This window comes from Erinaceus europaeus, chromosome 8 (assembly GCF_950295315.1).
Source record: "Erinaceus europaeus chromosome 8, mEriEur2.1, whole genome shotgun sequence".
NCBI classification, from domain to species: Eukaryota; Metazoa; Chordata; class Mammalia; order Eulipotyphla; family Erinaceidae; genus Erinaceus; species Erinaceus europaeus.
This window is the reverse complement of record NC_080169.1, coordinates 105,816,188-105,835,620: the sequence shown is the minus strand read 5'-3', so window position 1 is coordinate 105,835,620 and position 19,433 is coordinate 105,816,188. Positions and strand designations below refer to the sequence as shown.

The following is a 19,433-nucleotide window of genomic DNA, read 5'->3' as shown; positions in this document are numbered from 1 at the left end:
AGAGAGTTAACATACAAAGCCAAACAAATTGTTGACTAATCATGGACCTAAAGGTCTGGAATAGTGCAGATGAATAGTTGGGGGAGAGGGTGGTCCTTCCATTTTTGTAGACAGCTAGTAGGCATATTTTAGTTATATTTCAAAGGGCCTGTAGCTATACTAGTGTTTGTGTTTTTTTGTTTGTTTGTTTTGTTTTTTTGCCTGAGCCTGAAATCTGATATGCAGGTGGATCCTAATTATACATTATCTCCCCAGACAGAGATAAAATTCTGCCACTGCTTACCCAAAAGTTCCCATTAGGAAGGATATATAAGGAGGCCGGGAAGTGACACACTTGGTGGGCCAGCTCGTGGTGCACCTGGTTAAGTGCACATACTATCATGCTTAAGGACATGGGTTCAAGCCTCTGCTTCACACCTGCAGGGGGAACATTTGATGAGTGGTGAAGCAGTGCTACAGGTGTCTCTCTTTTTCTTTTTCTCTGTTTTCCCCCTCCCTTCTCAACTTCTCTCCCATCTAATAAAATCTGAAAAAGAAAAAAGGCTACCAGGAGCAGTGTTTGTAGTGCTGGCACTAAGCCCCAGCAGTAATACTGGTAGCAAAAAAAAAAAAGTTCATGATTAGTCAACAATTTGTTTGGCTTTATATGTTAACTTTTTTTTTTCCAGCCACCAGGTTCAAGATGCTACCATGATGCCAACCGGACCTCCCTGGGCAGACGACCCCACCAATGTGTCCTGGAGTTCCACTTCCCCAGATCCCTGCCCCACTAGGGAAAGAGAGAGACAGGCTGGGAGTATGGATTGGACCTGTCAACTCCCATGTTCAGTGGGGAAGCAATTACAGAAGCCAGACCTTCCACCTTCTGCACCCATAATGTCCATATTCACAGAGGGTTAAAGAATAGGAAAGCTATCAGAGTTCTGGTGGTGGGAATTGTGTGGAATTGTATTCCTCTTATCCTATGGCTGTCAATGTTTCCTTTTTATAAATAATATATATTTTTTAAAGTATATAAGCAGTGAACTCTTGCCTAATACTGGGAAGTTGGCTTCCTCTTAGTCCGCTCAACCCTTCTCTTTTTCGGGGAGGGCTGGCTGGTCGTTTTTCAGTTTAATATAAGCAACGATATAATTACGTTTACATTCACAATACTGTGATTCTAACAATGAAAAATCACAATCACCACTATAGAATTAAGAAATGTTTTGTAGAAAAGGTAGAGAAAATATGAATTCAGAAACATTTCGCACGTGAGAAAATGTACACAGAAATCTTGAAGATTTCTACTTCTAATATGTTGAGAAACAAAATATTCTGTTTTGCATATATTTTGGAGGCAGAGACTAAGGATATAAATTGAAAAAGAATTACATTTTACCCTCTTATCAGACTTGTTCACTTCACAGTCTTCACAAGTCCAGAAATCTAAGGCTACCAGACCACTAGGCAAATAGGTGCACACCTCTCTCTCAATGTATAAAAACTATGCAGAGCTCCTAATGTGGAGTGATTCAAGTAGAGAGCCCTCTCCACCTTTTGTTGAAGTATTTCCTTGCCTATTCTTATGAACTACTCTTTTTTTCATTGATTTAATTATGATCAAGAAGTTCGTTGGATAAGAGGGGTATAATTCCACACAGGTCTCACCACCAGAGTTCTGTATCTCATGCCCTACATTGGAAGCTTCCCTATTCTCTGTCCCTCTGGGAGTATGGACCAGGATCAATATGGGATGCAGAAAGTGGAAGGTCTGGCTTTTGTAATTGCTTCTCCACTGGATAATGGGCATTGACAGGTCAATCCATACCCCCAGCCTGTTTCCACCTTTCCCTAGTGGGGTAGGGCTCTGGAGAGGTAGGGTTCCAGGACACACTGGTGGGGTTGTGTGCCCAGTGAATTCACAATGGTATCATGGTAGCCTCCGCAACTTGGTGGCTGAAAAGCATTTACGATATAAAGCAGAACAAATTGTTTAATAATCAGGAACCTAAAGATAAGAATAGAGCATAGGAGATTTGGGGGGGGGGTCTCCATTTTGGGAAAAACTAAGAAGTTTATTTTAGTTATATTCCAAGGGGTCCATAACATAACTTATTTTTGCCTGAGCCCAACAGCTTACATGCAGGTGGGCTAAAGGTACTGTCTGGGGAGATGGTGTCAGAGTTGGAAATAAGACTAGAAAAATGGAAATTCATTGGTTTGTTTTATGATTTTAAAAATAGGAGATTTTTTTTTCATAATATACAACTTGAACAATATATTACGAAGGAGATTAAAACTCGAGGAAATATAACACTGTTACTATGTTTCTTACCTAGTCAGTGTCTTATAGGTAAATAAATAATAAAATAAAATAAATAAAGTGATTTGGTTGGGAAACATGTTCATTCTAGGTTTCTCTAATGACTATCTTTCTTCAGATATTTTCCTACTTTGGCATTTAGATACTTTTTTTTTTTGTCTGTTCAATCATTCCACTAGAATGCCTGTGACCATTAAAAAAAGAGAGAAATTACATAATAGTTAGAAATATGAAAACTAGACTCGTGAAAAGCCGACAAGCACTTGTGAGATAATGTTCAGTGCCTCTATAAATCTATTGGAATTTTTTTTATGACAAAAGAAAATTTGACTATGAAACAATGTAGAGTTATGAGGATCTTGAGTCCAAGCTAGACATGAAGAATGGAGGTTGAAGACTTATTGGGAATTAACTTTATTCTCCTAGAAAATTCACACTGAAAGGCCAACACTGACAAATGCATGGGAGTAGGAGAAGAAAGGACTTTTCTCTTCAAATAGATTCATGTAAGACATATGACCTGGGATAAGCTTCTTGAACTGCTTTGGATCCTAGTACTGAGTGGAAATAGTGTTTAGTGGACACAGGTGCACCATGATTAGTTACCACAGAGCCACTTACTCACCCACCTTCATACATTTAAGTGTTTTGTAGGATTGTGCCAGTCTTATCTGCTGCACACAGGCATTTGTTAAGTTAGCCCACAATGACTTGGTCATTTCGCTTTTTAAAAAATATGTATTTTATTGTGGCTGGGAAATGGTGATACACCCAGTAAAGCACACATGTTATAGTGAGCAAAGACTCAACTTCAAGCCCTCTGCTCCCCTCTGCAGTGGGGAAGCTTTGGTGTGGTGAAGAAGTGATAGTGCAGATATCTCTATTCCGATCTCCCCTTTCCATCTCAATCTTTCTACCTCTATGGAAATAAATATTTAAAATATTTTACTTATTTATTTTAATGAGAGGGAGGAGAAAGAGAAGGAGAAAAAAAAGGAGGAGAAGAAGAAGAAAGGAGAAGAAGAAAGAAGAAGGAGGAAAAGGAGAAGAAGGTGTGTGTGGGGGGAGAACCAGAACACTGCTTATGTTGGTTCTGGGGACTACACCAGGGGTCTCAGAGCCTCAGCTATGATAGTCAATTTTCGTAACTATTATACTATCTTGCCAGCCAGTCATTTTACTTTTATTTCCCAGAGAACTGGCTTTTAGTGACTGGCCTACTGCAGGAGTAAGGGTGCTCTATACAAGGGTCAGAAGAACTGAAGATACAAAGTTCAGAAAGATCCATTTCTTTGAGATGACAGAGACCTAGTCACAGTTCCAGGCAATAAAGAAATCTTCACTAAGTCAGTGTAGAATATATGCTTTCCAGAAAGCAACCGCATAAAAGGTGATCTGGTTGCCATCAGAGGGGCAAATGGAGTCACAGCAATATCTAACCAGTAAAGCATAGTTTAGATTAGTAACCAAAACCACATGAGTGTTGTGCTAATAAAAAGTGGACAGCAAGGGATTTTCAGTGATAAGCAGAACTGTGTTTTTTTTTTTTTTTTTTTACCCAAACCTCAAAATAAAATTGTTAAGTGCTTAAGAAGTCTGATTAAAATTACATTTATATTCTTCAAGACTCTTTTAGAGATATTCAAGTTAATATGCTTTGGAAATCATTGGTAAAAAGTAAATACCATTTAGTGTAGGAGGAGAGGAGAAACAGAGCAACAGAAGACGAGATAAGCAAGGGGTGTGGGAAGGAGTAAGTTAGTTTACTAAATTATTTCAATTCCTACTAACTTAGGGCCATGTTACTAGAGCACTGTGTACTGATAAACTACTGGAGTGACAAGCAAGAAAAGTGATGTTAGCAGATTTCCCCCCGCACTCTACATTATTTCATAGCCACATTTCCTTTGTCATAAAAAACACTTCTAATAGATTTATAGGGGCATTGAACAGTATCGCGTAAGTGTTTATCAGATTTTTATGAGTACAGTTCTCATATGCCCCTCTTTTTTAAAATATTCATTTATTCCCTTTTTTAAAATTAAGTTTTTATTTATTCATTTATTTATTTATTTTCCTTTTTGTTGCCCTTGTTGTTTAACATTGTTGTGGTTATTAATGTCGTTGTTGTTGGATAGGACAGAGAGAAATGGAGAGAGGAGGGGAAGACAGAGAGGAGGAGAGAAAGACAGACACCTGCAGACCTGTTTCACCGCTTGTGAAGCGACTCCCCTGCAGGTGGGGAGCCGGGGGCTCGAACTGGGATCCTTACGCAGGTCCTGGCGATTTGCGCCACATGTGCTTAACCCACTGTGCCACCGCCCGACTCCCTATGCCCCTCTTTTTCCCCCTAACCATTATACAATTTCTTTCCAAACTCAAGCAAAGAATTGTACTGAGGGTATATCCAACAGAAATGAGTGGCCGGCCATGCACACCAAAAGATGTCTACAAGAATACTTATAGTAGCAATTTTCACAGTAATCCTAAATTGGAATCTCAAATGTTCATTAATAGTAGAATGGCCAAGTGAAAAACTGAATATGGAGAATAGCTCACTTAATGATGGTCACTGCCAGGTCACCTCATCACCTGAGGCCCTAATCAGGGAATCCTTGGATTCCCCAATAGATTAAACAGGCCTAGACCTCTAGTAGACACCCCACCCCATCACTGGTCACTTCCATCTGGAATGTGAGTATAAGCCCACTTGTGTGCTTCTTCAGGACCATTCCCTCACTATGACTAGCAACGGTAAGGACTGCCCCACTCTCCAAAGTTCTTCTTCTAGCGTTTGCCCTTCTTCCGTAGCCAGTCAACAGCGTCAGGTTGAGCCTAATGTAAAGTTTCGAGACCAAAGTGAAACCAAAGTGAGGCTGGGCCATCCTAATCTGCCACTCAAGGAAGACTGGTCCTGAAATGCGGCCTAGACTATTCCCAGCTGTGACTATGGAATGTGAACACGGACTGACAGGGACTTGGAGGTTACACAGGCTCCTGTGCTAAATATGAGCATGTATGGGCCCTGGGTCAGATCAAGGTTGTAAACAGTTAATGGTGCTTATATACATTCTTCAGGTTTGGGAGCTACTCTCTCTCCTGATTCAGTTTTTAGTCCTTTTCTCAATTCTGACACCATCTTCCCAGACAATATTTTTAGACTGCCTCCATGTTAGCCATTAAGCTCCAGCAAAAAGTACCAAAGTCATGGGCCCCTTGGAACATACTTCAATTAGACTTCTTAGCTTCTTTTTACCCTAAAAATCCCTATTCCTATCTGCTCCATTCTCCTCTTCTTCTTCCTCCTCCTCCTCCTCCTCCTCTTCCTCCTCCTCCTCCTCCTTCTTGTTCTTCTTCTTTTTTGGTTCCTGTTTATTACACAAATTGTCCTGCTTTATATCTCACAGCCTTTCAGCCTCCAAGTTGCAGATGCTACTATGATTATATCCTGAACTTCCTGAGCAGATGACCTCACCTCTCCTGGAATCCTGGAACCACACCTCTCCAGAACCCTACCCCCCCAAGGCAAAGACAGAAACGAACTGGTGGTATAGATTGACCTGCCAACACCCATGTCCAGCAGAGCAGCAATTACAGAAGCCAGACCATCAGCCACCTGCACCCCATAAAGAATTTTGGTCCATACTTCCAGAGGGTAAATGTTAGGGGAAGATGACCAGAGGGTTCTTAATTCTAATTCCATGAATACCTGGAGAGAGAAAAGGGGGGAAAAAGACTTGTTGGAAGTAGTGTGACTTGGAAAGGAAGGCAGGGATGCAGAAAAAAATGCGAATATACATATACAAAAATAGATATAGAAGTAATATTCCACTCATATCTGTGACCTTGGGAGAATTAATGCAGTTTCTTATAATTTTACAAATCAATGTTAAATCACTAATAAAAAACAAAAATTGAATATGTATAATAAAATGTGAGGAGTAATGAAAATGTCAAGAAGTAATTATGTTACTTACCTGAAACTAATGTAATGTATGCTAATTATACTGCAAAAATAAAAAATGTGGAGAATAAGATAAAGTTAGAGACAAGAATACAATGAGACGACATAATATATGCTGTTGAATTCAGAAAGGAGAGAAGAGGAAGAAAGGGACATGAGCAAGATTTGAAGTGACAATGAGTGAAGCTTGACAACTCTGATGAAAGCCATCAAGCTACAGATTCAAGATACTAACAACCCCAGTTCACACACACATTTGTTTTGTAATTGCAGTCTACGGAAAGAAAAGACAAAGTCAAAAAATTCGTTCATCAGAGAAGAAAAAGATACCTCACCTCCAAAGAAGTCAAAATTAGACTGATTGTGAATTTTTCAAAAGAAATAATGGAAGCAAGAATACAGAGAATAGGTAGTCTGGTGGTAGCACAGCGGGTTAAGCGCACATGGCACACAGTACAAGGACCAGCGTAAGGATCCCCGTTCAAACCCCAGGCTCCCCACCTGCAGGGGAGTTGCTTCACAGGTGGTGAAGCAGGTCTGCTGGTGTCTACTTTTTCTCCTCCTCTCTGTCTTCCCCTCCTTTCTCCATTTCTCTCTATCCTAGCTAACAACAATGATATCAACAACAACAGCAATAATTACTACTACTACAACAACAAAAGACAAGGACAACAAAAAGGAAAATAAATAAATATAAAAAAATTTAAAAAGGAGAACAAAGAATACAGAAAAAGTGTTAAAATAATTAAAACTGTAAAAGAAAACATCTCAATATAGAATTTTGTATTTGCTGCAAATATCCTTAAAAATGAAGGTGAATTAAAGATATACCTAAACCCAGCATGATAAACCTTCTTGTGGGTCTCTACAGGCCCTTGCCCTCACTGTAGAAGGACTGCCCTACTCTCAGAAAGGAGGCTGGGCCAACACACTTTGCCACTCGAGGAAGATGGATCCTAAAATGAACACAGCCTAGAATGTTCTTAGCTCTGACCATGGAATGTGAGCTCAGACCGATAGGGATGCAGAGGTTACACAGGCTCCTGTGCTGAATGTGAATAGACATGGGCTCCACATCAGATCGATGGAATTTTTATAGCTAACAGTATTTATATACTTTTCCCATATTTGGGAGCTACTCTCTGCCCCGACCCAGCTTTCTTGTCCTATTTCCAACTCTGACACCATCTCTGCAGACAATACCTTTAGCCCACCAGCATGTTAGCTGCTGGGCTGAGGCAAAAATTAATAAAGATATGGGCCCCTTGGAATACAACTAAAATAGCTTCCTAGCTTTTTCCAAAATGGAGAATCCAGATCTCATCTGCAATATTCCTCTAGGTTCCTGATTATTAAACAATTTTCTCCGCCTTCTATCTTAATGCTTTACAGCCACCAAGTTGCAGACGCTACCATGACACCAGTGTGAATTCTCTGGGCAGATGACTTCACCAATGTGTCCTGGAAGCTCATCTCTCCAGAGTCTGCTCCACTAGGAAAAGATAGAAACAGACTGGGAGGATGGATCAACTTGCCAATACCCATGTCCAGTGGAGAAGCAATTACAGAAGCCAGACTTCCCACCTTCTGCACCTCAAAATGGTCCTGGGTCCATACTCCCAGGGGGATAAAGAATAGGGAAGCTTCCACTGGAGGGGATGGGATACGGAACTCTGGTGGTGGGAATTGTGTGGAATTGTACCCCTCTTACTCCTACAATCTTGTCAATCATTATTAAATCAATTATAAAAAAAGATATACCTAAACAAATGATCAATCCACTAGTCACAGAATGTCTGTATGGTAAAGGAACATTAAAATCCTATACTTATCTTTTATTTATTTATTTATTTCCCTTTTGTTGCCCTTGTTGTTGTTTTTTATCATTGTTCTTGTTGTTATTATTATTGTTATTGCTGTCTTCGTCGTCATTGAATAGGACAGAGAGAAATGGAGAGAGGAGGGGAAGAAAAAGAGGAGGAGGGAGTCAGGCTGTAGCACAGCCGGTTAAGCGCAGGTGGCGCAAAGCACAAGGACCGGCATAAGGATCCCGGTTCGAACCCCGGCTCCCCACCTGCAGGGGAGTCGCTTCACAGGCGGTGAAGCAGGTCTGCAGGTGTCTATCTTTCTCTCCCCCTCTCTGTCTTCCCCTCCTCTCTCCATTTCTCTCTGTCCTATCCAACAACGACAACAACAACAATAATAACTACAACAATAAAATAACAAGGGCAACAAAAGGGAATAAATAAATAAAATAAATATTAAAAAAAAGAAAAAGAAAAAGAGGAGGAGAGATAGACACCTGCAGACCCGCTTCACAGCCTGTGAAGCGACTCCCCTGCATATGGGGAGCCAGGGGCTCGAACTGGGATTCTCACGCCAATCCTTGCACTTTGTACCATGTGCACTTAACCTGCTATGCTACCGCCTGACTCCCCCACCCCCTTTTTTTAAGAGATGGAGATACATAAGGAGAGGAGAGAGGAAGAAAGATGTCTTCAGCACCACCCCACTGCTCATGAAGCTTCCCCCAAGTAGGTGGGGACCAGTGTTTGAACCCAGGTCCTTATACATGCCAATGTGTTTGCTTTACTAGGTATGCCATTGCCAGGCTCCTATCTATTTTCAGCATTCAGATTTGCTAGATTATGTTATTGTCTGTGTGGTTCTCTGCTAGACACTAGGACCCTGGGATTTACGTATTCTATAAACAGAAATGTATACTCTTCATCACCATTACTCTCTCTCCCCTAACCCAACATCCCTTCCCTCTAGTAATCAACATTTTGTTTTCTTTGTCTATCAGGCTGATTTGGGGGCTGGGAAAATAGCTTACTTGGATAGTATGCTGCTTTGCAAAGATTCAAGTTTATCCCCCACCATACTGTCAAAAGTTTTGGTGCTGTCTCCCCCCCTGCCCCAGCACCAAGCCCCAGCAATAGTCCTGGTGGTAAGAGAGATAAACAAATTCCTGCTTCTTTATTTTGCTTGATACTCTGTGCTTTTCCTATATATTTATGAAATAACTGTTTCTCACAGTCTTAAGTAGCCTTATCATTCAACTTGCCATAGTTTTGGGTTGTCATTCTAATCTTGTTTGTCAAAGTAGTCTGGTTTATTTTTCACTGGCCCCCTATTGTTGAGGGTATTAAGGCCTTTCAGTGTTCCAAGGAGAAGGATCCCTTTCTAGTATTTAGTTTGAGCCTAATTAAAGATCAGACTCTCAGCTCTTAGCTTTGGAAGTTCACTTATATGTATAGTCCAGTTTGGATGTAGTAGTAAACCTGGCTAGCCTCTAGACCAGTGATATAGGAATTGGATAGCTTCTAGAAACAGATTTCTAGATGGGAGCTTGTTCTTTCTAGGAGACACAGTGAGCTGTAGGAAGCTCAGGGTCAAGGGCTTCTAGAACTCAGCAAGGTTGGTACAAATTACAGAAGACACAGCTAGTGTAAGTAGAAGTCTGTACATCACTTTTCACTATATCTGAAGAGTCTTAATGATACAGTTATTGATGATTCCCCAAAGGAGAAGTGCTGTTCTTGAATGTTGAGAAGTTATAACTAAGGAGTTGAATTCTTTCCAATGTTGATATTTAAAAAAATGACTGGGGGAAATATGGGCTCTATAGAGGAAGTGTGTCGTATGCTTTACATTGGTTTGTCCTAGCCCTCCACCCGCCAAGAGAATTGGATCAGTCCAATTAATTTCGCGGGCCTGCTTGGCCCTGCCCCAAGGAACCCCGGGAGAGGGTTCCTGAGTTCCTGAGTTCGAGAGTTTCAGGGTTACAGAGTAAGAGAGAGTGCCAGAGAGACAGAGTTCCTGGGTTCCTGAGTTCCAGAGTAAAAGAAAGAGTGCTTGCGCCGCTGCAAAGAGACAGCAGAGTTCTGTTTGGTGATTAGTTTGTCTTAGTTTATGAATCGTTGCTCCTGAATAAAGAAATACAGCTTCCCTGCCCAGCCGTTGTCTCCGCGTCTCTGTTACCCGCCCGTGAAGCAAGCCGGCCGGCAAGAGCCTCCGAAATTTTAACAACAGAAGTGGGAGGTTCCTGCTGTCTTAGGGTTTCAGATAGTTATTACTATAATCACATTATTTGGCAACTGGGTTAACTTTGATATATCCCTTTGTTAGGATTTGCTGTATCATACACATCACCATAATGTATGCCCTTTGACATCATTTGTATATAGCTGTGCCACCAACTGCTTCTGTTCTCCCTGGTCTAAGTTTTTAAGAGAGTCAACATGTCAAAGACTCAGCCTATGGTCTGTGCATTAAAGTTTGATGCATTCAATTTTCCCCTCTCATATTAATTAAATAGTGATTTACATGACTACAAATTAATCGGAGTGTACATAAACACCATTCCCACCACCAAAAAAGACTGTGTCCCATCCCATCCTCCCCCCCTGCCCCCGCCCCTGCCCCATGAAGCCAAACATGCACCCTCAACCTCAACCCAGGGTTTTTACTTTGGTGTCCTACTTCAAATTCAGTCAAATCCTGCTTTGAGTTTCCCTTTCTGTTCTTCTTTCTCAACTTCTGTTTATGAGTGGGATCATCCCACACTCGTCTTTATCTTTCTGACTTAGTTCACTTAACATAATTCCTTCTAGCTCCATCCAAGACGGGTCAGAGAAGGTGGGTTCACTGTTTTTAACAGCTGCGTAGTATTCCATTGTTTATATCTACCACAGCTTTCTCAGCAATTCATCTGTTGTTGGGCACCTGGTTTGCTTCCAGGTTTTAGCTATTACGAATTGTGCTTCTATGAACATAGGTGTATACATATCTTTTTGGTTGTGTGTTATGGAGTCCTTGAGGTATATCCCTAGGAGAGGGATATACCTTTCCAATATTTGGGAGCTACTCTCTTCCCTGATCCAGCTTTGGGGTACTTTTTCCAGCCATGACATCATCTCCCCAGACAGTAACTTGGATCCACCTGCATATAAGATTTCAGGTGTAGGGGGAAAAGAAAAAAAAAAAAAACACAAAAAATCTAGTATAGCCATAGGCCCTTTGGAATATAACTAAAATATGACTACTAGCTATCTACAAAATGGAGGACCCCCCCCCCAACTCTTCATCTGCACTATTCCAGCCTTTAGGTTCATGATTGGTCAACAAATTGTTTGGCTTTGTATGTTAACTCTCTTTTCAACCACCAGGTTACAGATGCTAGCATGATGCCCACCAGACTTCCCTGGACAGACAACCCCACCAATGTGTCCTGGAGCTCTGCTTCCCCAGAGGCCTTCCTCACTAGGGAAAGAGACCGGCTGGGAGTATGGATGGATCTGTCAACACCCATGCTCAGCGGGGAAGCAATTACAGAAGCCAGACCTTCCACCTTCTGCATCCCACAATGACCTTGGGTCCATACGCCCAGAGGGTTAAAGAATAGGAAAGCTGTCAAGGGAGGGGATGGGATATGGAGTTCTGGTGGTGGGAACTGTGTGGAGTTGTACCCCTCTTCTCCTGTGGTTTTGTCAGTGTTTCCTTTTTATAAACAAAATTAAAAAGAAAAAAAAAAAGAAACCAACATTTGCATCACAGTCATGGTCAATGATTTATAGAGAATTTATATGTGTATTTGATACAATAATATTGAAAGTTAGTTATTACTAACTATACTTTTCTAAAGAGGAAATGATATCTCATAGCAAAGAATTATAACATTACCCTTAAAACTTATAAGATTACCCAGTAGGTGGCAAGAATGTCTCATGAACTCAGATTTAGTGGATTTCACCTTCGGTCAGCAAACCAATAGATCAAAGTAGACAGAAACAAGTACCAACTAAAAATATGCACAGAGAGACAAATGCACAGGTAAATTTAGACTTACAGAAATAGTTATGAAATATGCATATGTAACTTCCAAAGAATAAGAGTGGTTCTCATCAAACACACACATAGCTAGACTCATTCTGCTGCTACCACACTTTGGCAGTACAGTTACACACTGTGCACAAGGGTGGGATGTTTAAACACAAGGATTGTATTTAAAAGTCTCATAAACTCAGTGAAGTTTGAGATATGCAGAGGGAAGAGAGGAAGAGGGTAGTCTTCGACATAGGCAGAAGGGGTCTTCAGGGAAATCAAACGAACATTCATGGTGGGATTCTCCACTCTGCCCATCACTGTCAAATGATTCTCTTGTGAAGTTTCCAAACAAAGATTAACACTTTAAATCTGTAGTGAAGATACCCAAAAAGCACATAAATTCTATTTCTTAGATATTTTAAGATGCAAATTTTTGATAATACTGCAATGACTTCCTTCAGTATATTAAAAAGTCCTCCAAATATGTTGAGAAAGCAAAATGAGGAAATTAGCATCCTACTGGTTTCAGAGAAGGGTTTAGGAGACAGTTTTCATGTAGACAAATGCTATTATATATAGGTTACTTATGCCAACATAAAATCATAACACCTCAATAATACTTCTCTTGTGATTAAAACAACTATGCAAAAGTTTAACAGCCTATGAAATGGCCTACAATTTGATGCAAGTCTTAAAAGTTTCCAAATGGCAATGAATTTATAGTTTAAAAAAAAACAAAACCTTGGGAGTCATCAGGCAGTAGCGCGGTGGGCTAAGCGCACGTGGTGCAAAGCATAAGGACAGAAGTAAGGATCCCGGTTCAAGCCCCCGACTTCCCACCTGCAGGGGAGTCACTTCACAGGCGGTGAAGCAGGTCTGCAGGGTCTATTTTTCTCTCCCCCTCTCTGTCTTCCCCTCCTCTCTCCACTTCTCTCTGTCCTATCCAACAACGGTGACATCAATAACAACAACAATAATAATAAACAAGGGCAACAACAGGAAAAATAAATAAATATAAAAAAATTAAAAAACCCATGCAGCATTAAAAAAAAGTCTTGAACAAGGCAAGAAACTGGATTACTTTAACCACGACTCTTTAGAAACTATCAGGCCACCCCTAATTGGGGCCCTAATTGGGGAGTCCTGAGATTCCCAAACAGGCATGATGGGCCTAGACCTCAAATAAATCCCTCTCTCAATTGTTACCGGTAATTTCTATTAGGAACAACACAAGAAACTCCTTTGTGGGCCCCCCTAGGACCTTGCCCTCAACTTGGATCAACAATGGCAGAGAATGTTCCATCCTCCAGAGGGAGGCTGGACAATATACTCTATGCTACATCTGAGGAAGATGGGTCCTGATATTGGGGCAACTTGGAATGTTCCTACTCATGACCACAGAACGTGAGCTCAGATCTACAGGGATGCAGAGGTCACACAGGCTCCTAAGCTGAATATGGGGCCCAGATCACATCAAATCGATGGGGTCTACAGTAAACAATATTTATACTCCTTTCACATATTAGGGAGCTACTCTTTTCCCTGATCCAGCTTTCTGGTCCTTTTTCCAGCCATGACATCATCTCCCCAGACAATAACTTGGATCCACCTACATAGCAGATTTCAGGCTCAGGGTAAAAAGAAAAACAAAACAAAACACAAAAAGCTAGTATAGCTACAGGCCCTTTGGAATATAACTAAAACATGCCTACTAGCTATCGGCAAAATGGAGGGGCCCCCCCAAATCTTCATCTGCACTACTCCAGCCTTTAGGTTCATGACTGGTCAACAATTTGTTTGGCTTTGTATGTTAACTCTCTTTTCAACCACCAGGTTCCAGATGCTAGCATGATGCCCACCAGACATCCCTGGACAGACAACCCCACCAATGTGTCCTAGAGCTCTGCCTCCCCAGAGCCCCACCCCACTAGGGAAAGAGACAGACAGCCTGGGAATATGGATCCACCTGTCAATGCCCATGTTGAGCAGGGAAGCAATTACAGAAGCCAGACATTCCACCTTTTTCATCCCACAATGACCCTGGGTCCATACTCCCAGAGGGTTAAAGAAAAGGAAAGCAATTAAGGGAGAGGATGGGATATGGAGTCTGGTGGTAGGAACTGTGTGGAGTTGTACCCCTCTTATACTATGGTTTTGTCAGTGTTTCCTTTTTATAAATAAAAAAGTGAAAGGAAAAGAAAAAAAACGTGGTGTGATTATCTGCTTAGAATAGGATAACCTTCAGGAGGCCCAGCTAAGGACGCGGCCAACCAAAACAAGAGTTCTATTGCTTCTGTGGCTACTGTAATGGTTTAGATCTCTTCAAATTCCTACATCATCACATACACATTGTTATGAATAGAAGACCAGCATGACCTAATTTCAGTGCTGTGTTAATTCTGCACTCAATATGCCTCAGAGACCTAAGTTTGCACCAAGCTGTAGTGAGTGTATTTGGTTTGTTTTAATTATACAGAGAGAATGAAAAAGACCACAGCACCATGGTTTTCTGTCGTGGGGGTTGGGCTCAAGCCTGGGCCAGGCACCGTAACAAAGGAGTGCACTATCCAAGTGGGCTATTCTGTTTGTTTGCTTCTTTGTCTAATGTGTCCTAGAGGCCTCATGCACAGCATGGTTTCAGTGTTTGGGGCTGAGTGACTTTTGCATTCAGATGGAGGCAGAGAAAGAGGAGGAGACATTACACCACCTGAATTCTCCCTCCAGCACTGTCATAGCATTCATCCCCTGTAAGGTAGCAGATCTGGAATCAGGGCCATGTGCACGGCAAGGCAGGTGCCCTACCTGACAAGCTTATTTCTCTGGCCCCGTATGACTAGTTTAAATACTACTGAATTCCAAGACATAAACTTTGTGAGTGAACTCACTCTGAAGGATTAGCACAAGAACATTCAAAAGCATGTCCTAACAATAAGGCAATATTCTTCTTAAAAGTATGTATTTCACAGTATTAACATCAGTGCAATGTTTTGGCTTTTTTTTTTTTTTTTTTTAATTGAGTGTCAGAGTTTTAACTAAGAGGCTTGGGAAAATGTATGACAAAAATCATGGAAGAGTATATATGCGATGATATATTTTTAGAATCCATGCCTATTCTTAGAAGTATAGAAAAAAGTGTGAAAAAAATAACTCTCCAGGGGTTGGGTGCACCTGGTTGAGCTAAAACTCACATTAAAGTGAGTTGGGTAGGGACCTGTGTTCAAGTTCCTACTCCCCGCCTGCAGGAAGGAAGTTTCATGAGTGATAAAGCAGGGCTGCAGGTGTCTCTCCCCTCTCTCTATCTCTCTTTCCTTTCTCAATCTCTCTCTGTGCTTTCAACGAAGAAGAAAAAAGAAAAAAAAAAGAAGAAATGGACACCAGGATCAGTGGATTCATCATGCAGGCACTGAGCCTCAGCAATAACCCTAGTGACAATAAAAAAAATTAATAAGATTTAAAAAAAAAACCTCAGCTGATACCAGTGAAATAATAGGTTTTTTTTTTATTTTCACTAAGAACACTTATTAAATATTTATTTATTCCCTTTTGTTGCCCTTGCTGTTTTGAAAGAATAGTTTTGTGAGGGCGGGATAGACAACATAATGGCTATACAAAAGGCTTTCATGCCTGAGGCTCCGAGGTCCTAGGCTCAATCCCTAGCACCACATAAGCCAGAGCTGAGCAGTGCTATCGTCTTCCCATGTCATTCTTTCTCACTAAAATAAGAAAACAAATAAAGTAACTTTAAAAGGATGGATTTGTGGAGACTTAATCTCAAAATATTTAGTCCTTTTTTGTCTGACACTGTAGTACTCAGTTGCGGCTTTATCCCTACTGTCCCTCCTTACCACCGATGATTTTTTGGCTGAAATCTTGGGCCATAATTTCGTAAAGTAATTTCTGTCTGTAGACTCCAGAAGTTCAAAAGAATCAGAAGTATCACGCCTCCCAGAATAGTCCTCCAACTTCTGATGCAGCACCTTAATATCTGATAGGAAAAGAAAAAAGTGTAAAATAAAGTGTATAAATAAAATAAGTCAGGTGATAGCACAGCGGGTTAAGTAGACGTGGCCCAAAGCACAAGGACCAGTGTAAGGATCCCAGTTCCAGCCCCTGACTCCCCACATGCAGGGGGAGTTGCTTCACAGGCGGTGCAGCAGGTCTGCAGTTGTCTCTCTTTCTCTCCCCCTCCCTGTCTTTGCCTCCTCTCTCCATTTCTCTCTGTCCTGTCCAACAATGATGACATCAATAACAACAACTACAACAATAAAAGAACAAGGCAACAAGAGGGAATAAATAAAAAAAATTTTTTTAATTAAGTAAGTAAGTAAGTAATTAAGGGTAAGAGAGGGCCAGGTGGTGGTGCACCTGGTTGAGCGCACATGTTATGATGTGCAAGGACTCAGGTTCAAGCCCTCAGTCCCCACCTGCAGAAGGAAAACTTTACAAGTAGTGAAACAGTGTTGCAGGTGTCTCTCTGTCTCTCTGTCACCCCCTTCTCTTTCAATTTCTGGCTGTCCCTATCCAATAAATAAAGAAAAAAATAAAATAAGATAACATAGGGTAAGATAACTTTTAGATGTGAGGAAAATTTTTTTTAAAAATATTTATTTATTTTGGATACAGATGGAGAGAAATAGAGAAGGGATAGAGAGGGAGATAAATCCTGCAGGAGGGGGTCAGGGGCTGAGCCCCTGTCCTTGCACACTTGATGTGTGTACTCAACCAGATGTGTTGCCACCCAGACACTGAAATGTTTTTTTTTAAATACTTATTTATTTATTCCCTTTTGTTGCCCTTGTTGTTTTATTATTGTAGTTATTATTGTTATTTATATCGTCGTTGTTGGATAGGACAGAGAGAAATGGAGAGAGGAGGGGAAGACAGAGAGGGGGAGAGAAAGACAGACACCTGCAGACCTGCTTCACTGCTTGTGAAGCGACTCCCCTGAAGGTGAGAAGCCGGGGCTCGAACCGGGATCCTTAAGCAGGTCCTTGCACTTTGCGCCACCTACGTTTAATCCACTGTGCTACTGCCCAACTCCCTGAAATGTTTCTTATCTACAGAAACATCTCCAAGTCTGTGCATTTCAACTTGTTGATCAGATAACAACAACAAAAAACCATGAATGGGAATAAGATACAAATTATTGTTTATAATAAAGTCTATTCACAATTAACCAAATAGACATGTATGTTCTAGAAGTGGAGTTCATGTTCAATACATACAAATCTGTACATGGAATTACAGCAAGTAAAATTTAGCAATAAATAAATAATCAGCTTTCAGATACTAAACTGAAAACTCACCCTTGTAATTACTTTTTATTTGGCAAGATGCTCCTAAAAGATATATTAGGAAAATAAAACATGCAGTCAAAAAAAAAAAAAAAAACGAGGGGCCAGGAGGTGGCGCACCTGGTTGAGTGCACATGTTACAGTGCGCAAGGACCCAGGTTCAAATCCGGATCCCTACTTACAGGGGGAAAACTTTACAAGCGGTGAAGCAAGGCTACAGGTGTCTCTCTGTCTCTCACCCTCTCTATTCCCCCCTTCCCTCTTGATTTCTGGCTGTCTCTATCCAACAAATAAAGATTTTAAAAAGTAAGGGAAAAAAACCTTGAGGAATAGAGTGGACTAGACAAGGAGATCACTACTTAACAGAATTTTTTCATGAATATCTAATGTCTCTTTTTAAGCATTAAAATTCCCAGAGGTCCAGAATATATAACAGTTACAAATTTTTATTACTGTTCACCTAGAGAGGGCCCAAATATTAATAAATGCCTTTAGATATATGGGAATATTAACATGTTTAGGAGTATTGTTGAAAATGATAAATAATTTCTCTATGTTCCTCCATTCATTAAGGCTGACTGAGCAGATGTGGGAAGATAATTCTCACCCAAAGACAAAACAGTTTATAACATAAATGTTATTTTCATTTAATTTTAATTTAGCCAGATTAAAACCATGGTAGGATTTTTTTTTTCAGCCACTGGAAGTGAAGACTCTAAGCCAGAAGAGTGGAAACTAATACTAAGAGGTCAGAGTGTAGCAGGGCCTAAGGCTTTTGAACAGAGTGGGAAGATTAGAGTCTTTGCATGCCTGGCATTTCAAGACCTGGGCTCTTTAGTAAGGTAAGAAGTAGGGAAAAGGAGCTGATTGAAAATCACCTACAGGCTTTGCCAGGAAATAGTCTTATCTGGATTGAAGATACAAACACCTGCTGAATATCAGCCCTCAAATCCTGTGCTGTGTGCTGATGTGGAACTTGAACTTAATAACAAATTGTGTAGCGGGAGTCGGGCTAGCGCAGCAGGTTAAGCGCAGGTAGTACAAAGTGCAAGGACTGGCATAAGGATCCCAATTTGAGTCCCTGGCTCCCCACTTGCAGGGGGAGGTTGCTTCACAAGCAGTGAAGTAGGTCTGCAGGTGTCTTATCTTTCTCTGCCCCTCTCTGTCTTCCCCTCCTCTCTCCATTTCTCACTGTCCTATCCAACAACAACGACATCAATAACAACAACAATAACTACAACAATAAAAAAAAACAAGGGCAACAAAAGGGAAAATAAACAAATTGTGTGGCAAGAGATGATAAAGGTCACTGGAGCTGAATAAAAGCTATGGCAAGGAAATCCAAAGTTCCAGAGATCAGCCCCTGTTTTTAAATTTCAATTTATTTATTTTAGGTAGAGACAGAGAGAAATCAAGAGAGGAGTGGGGAGACAGAGAAGGAGAGAGATGACAGACACCTGCAGCCCTGCTTCACCAATTGTGAAGCTTTACCCCCTGCAGGTGGGGACCAGGGACTTGAACCTGGATCCTTGTGCATTGTAGCATGTGCACTCAACAAGGTTTGCCACCTCCTGGCCCCAGCTCCTGTCTTCAGTGAAAGAAGGAGAGTTAAAAGATGAACTCTGATTTCCCTGGATTGAAGACCCCACCAATGTGTCCTGGAGCTCAGCTTCCCCAGAGACCCACCCTACTAGGGAAAGAGAGAGGCAGAGTGGGAGTATGGACCGACCAGTCAACGCCCATGTTCAGCGGGGAAGCAATTACAGAAGCCAGACCTTCTACCTTCTGCAACCCACAATGACCCTGGGTCCATGCTCCCAGAGGGATAGAGAATGGGAAAGCTATCGGGGGAGGGGTGGGATATGGAGATTGGGCGGTGGGAATTGTGTGGAGTTGTACCCCTCCTACCCTGTGGTTTTGTTAATTAATCCTTTCTTAAATAAAAAAAATAAAAAAATAAAAAGTGGCCACAGGAGCAGTAGATTCATAGTAAGGCACAAAGCCCTGGTGTGCCCAGCAATAATCCTAGAGGCAAAACAAA

At 41.2% G+C, this 19,433-nt stretch overlaps 1 protein-coding gene across 2 annotated transcripts in view; it reads right to left on the bottom strand.

Annotated features, from left to right (window-relative positions):
• The window catches only part of LRGUK (leucine rich repeats and guanylate kinase domain containing), a 149,500-nt gene that overhangs the window by 14,269 nt on the left and 115,798 nt on the right, over nucleotides 1-19,433 (bottom strand). For both annotated transcript variants that reach the window (XM_060196599.1, XM_060196598.1), the window contains exon 16: nucleotides 15,944-16,083. In XM_060196599.1, the coding sequence (XP_060052582.1) occupies nucleotides 15,944-16,083 (140 nt within the window). The remainder of the gene's footprint in view (nucleotides 1-15,943; nucleotides 16,084-19,433) is intronic.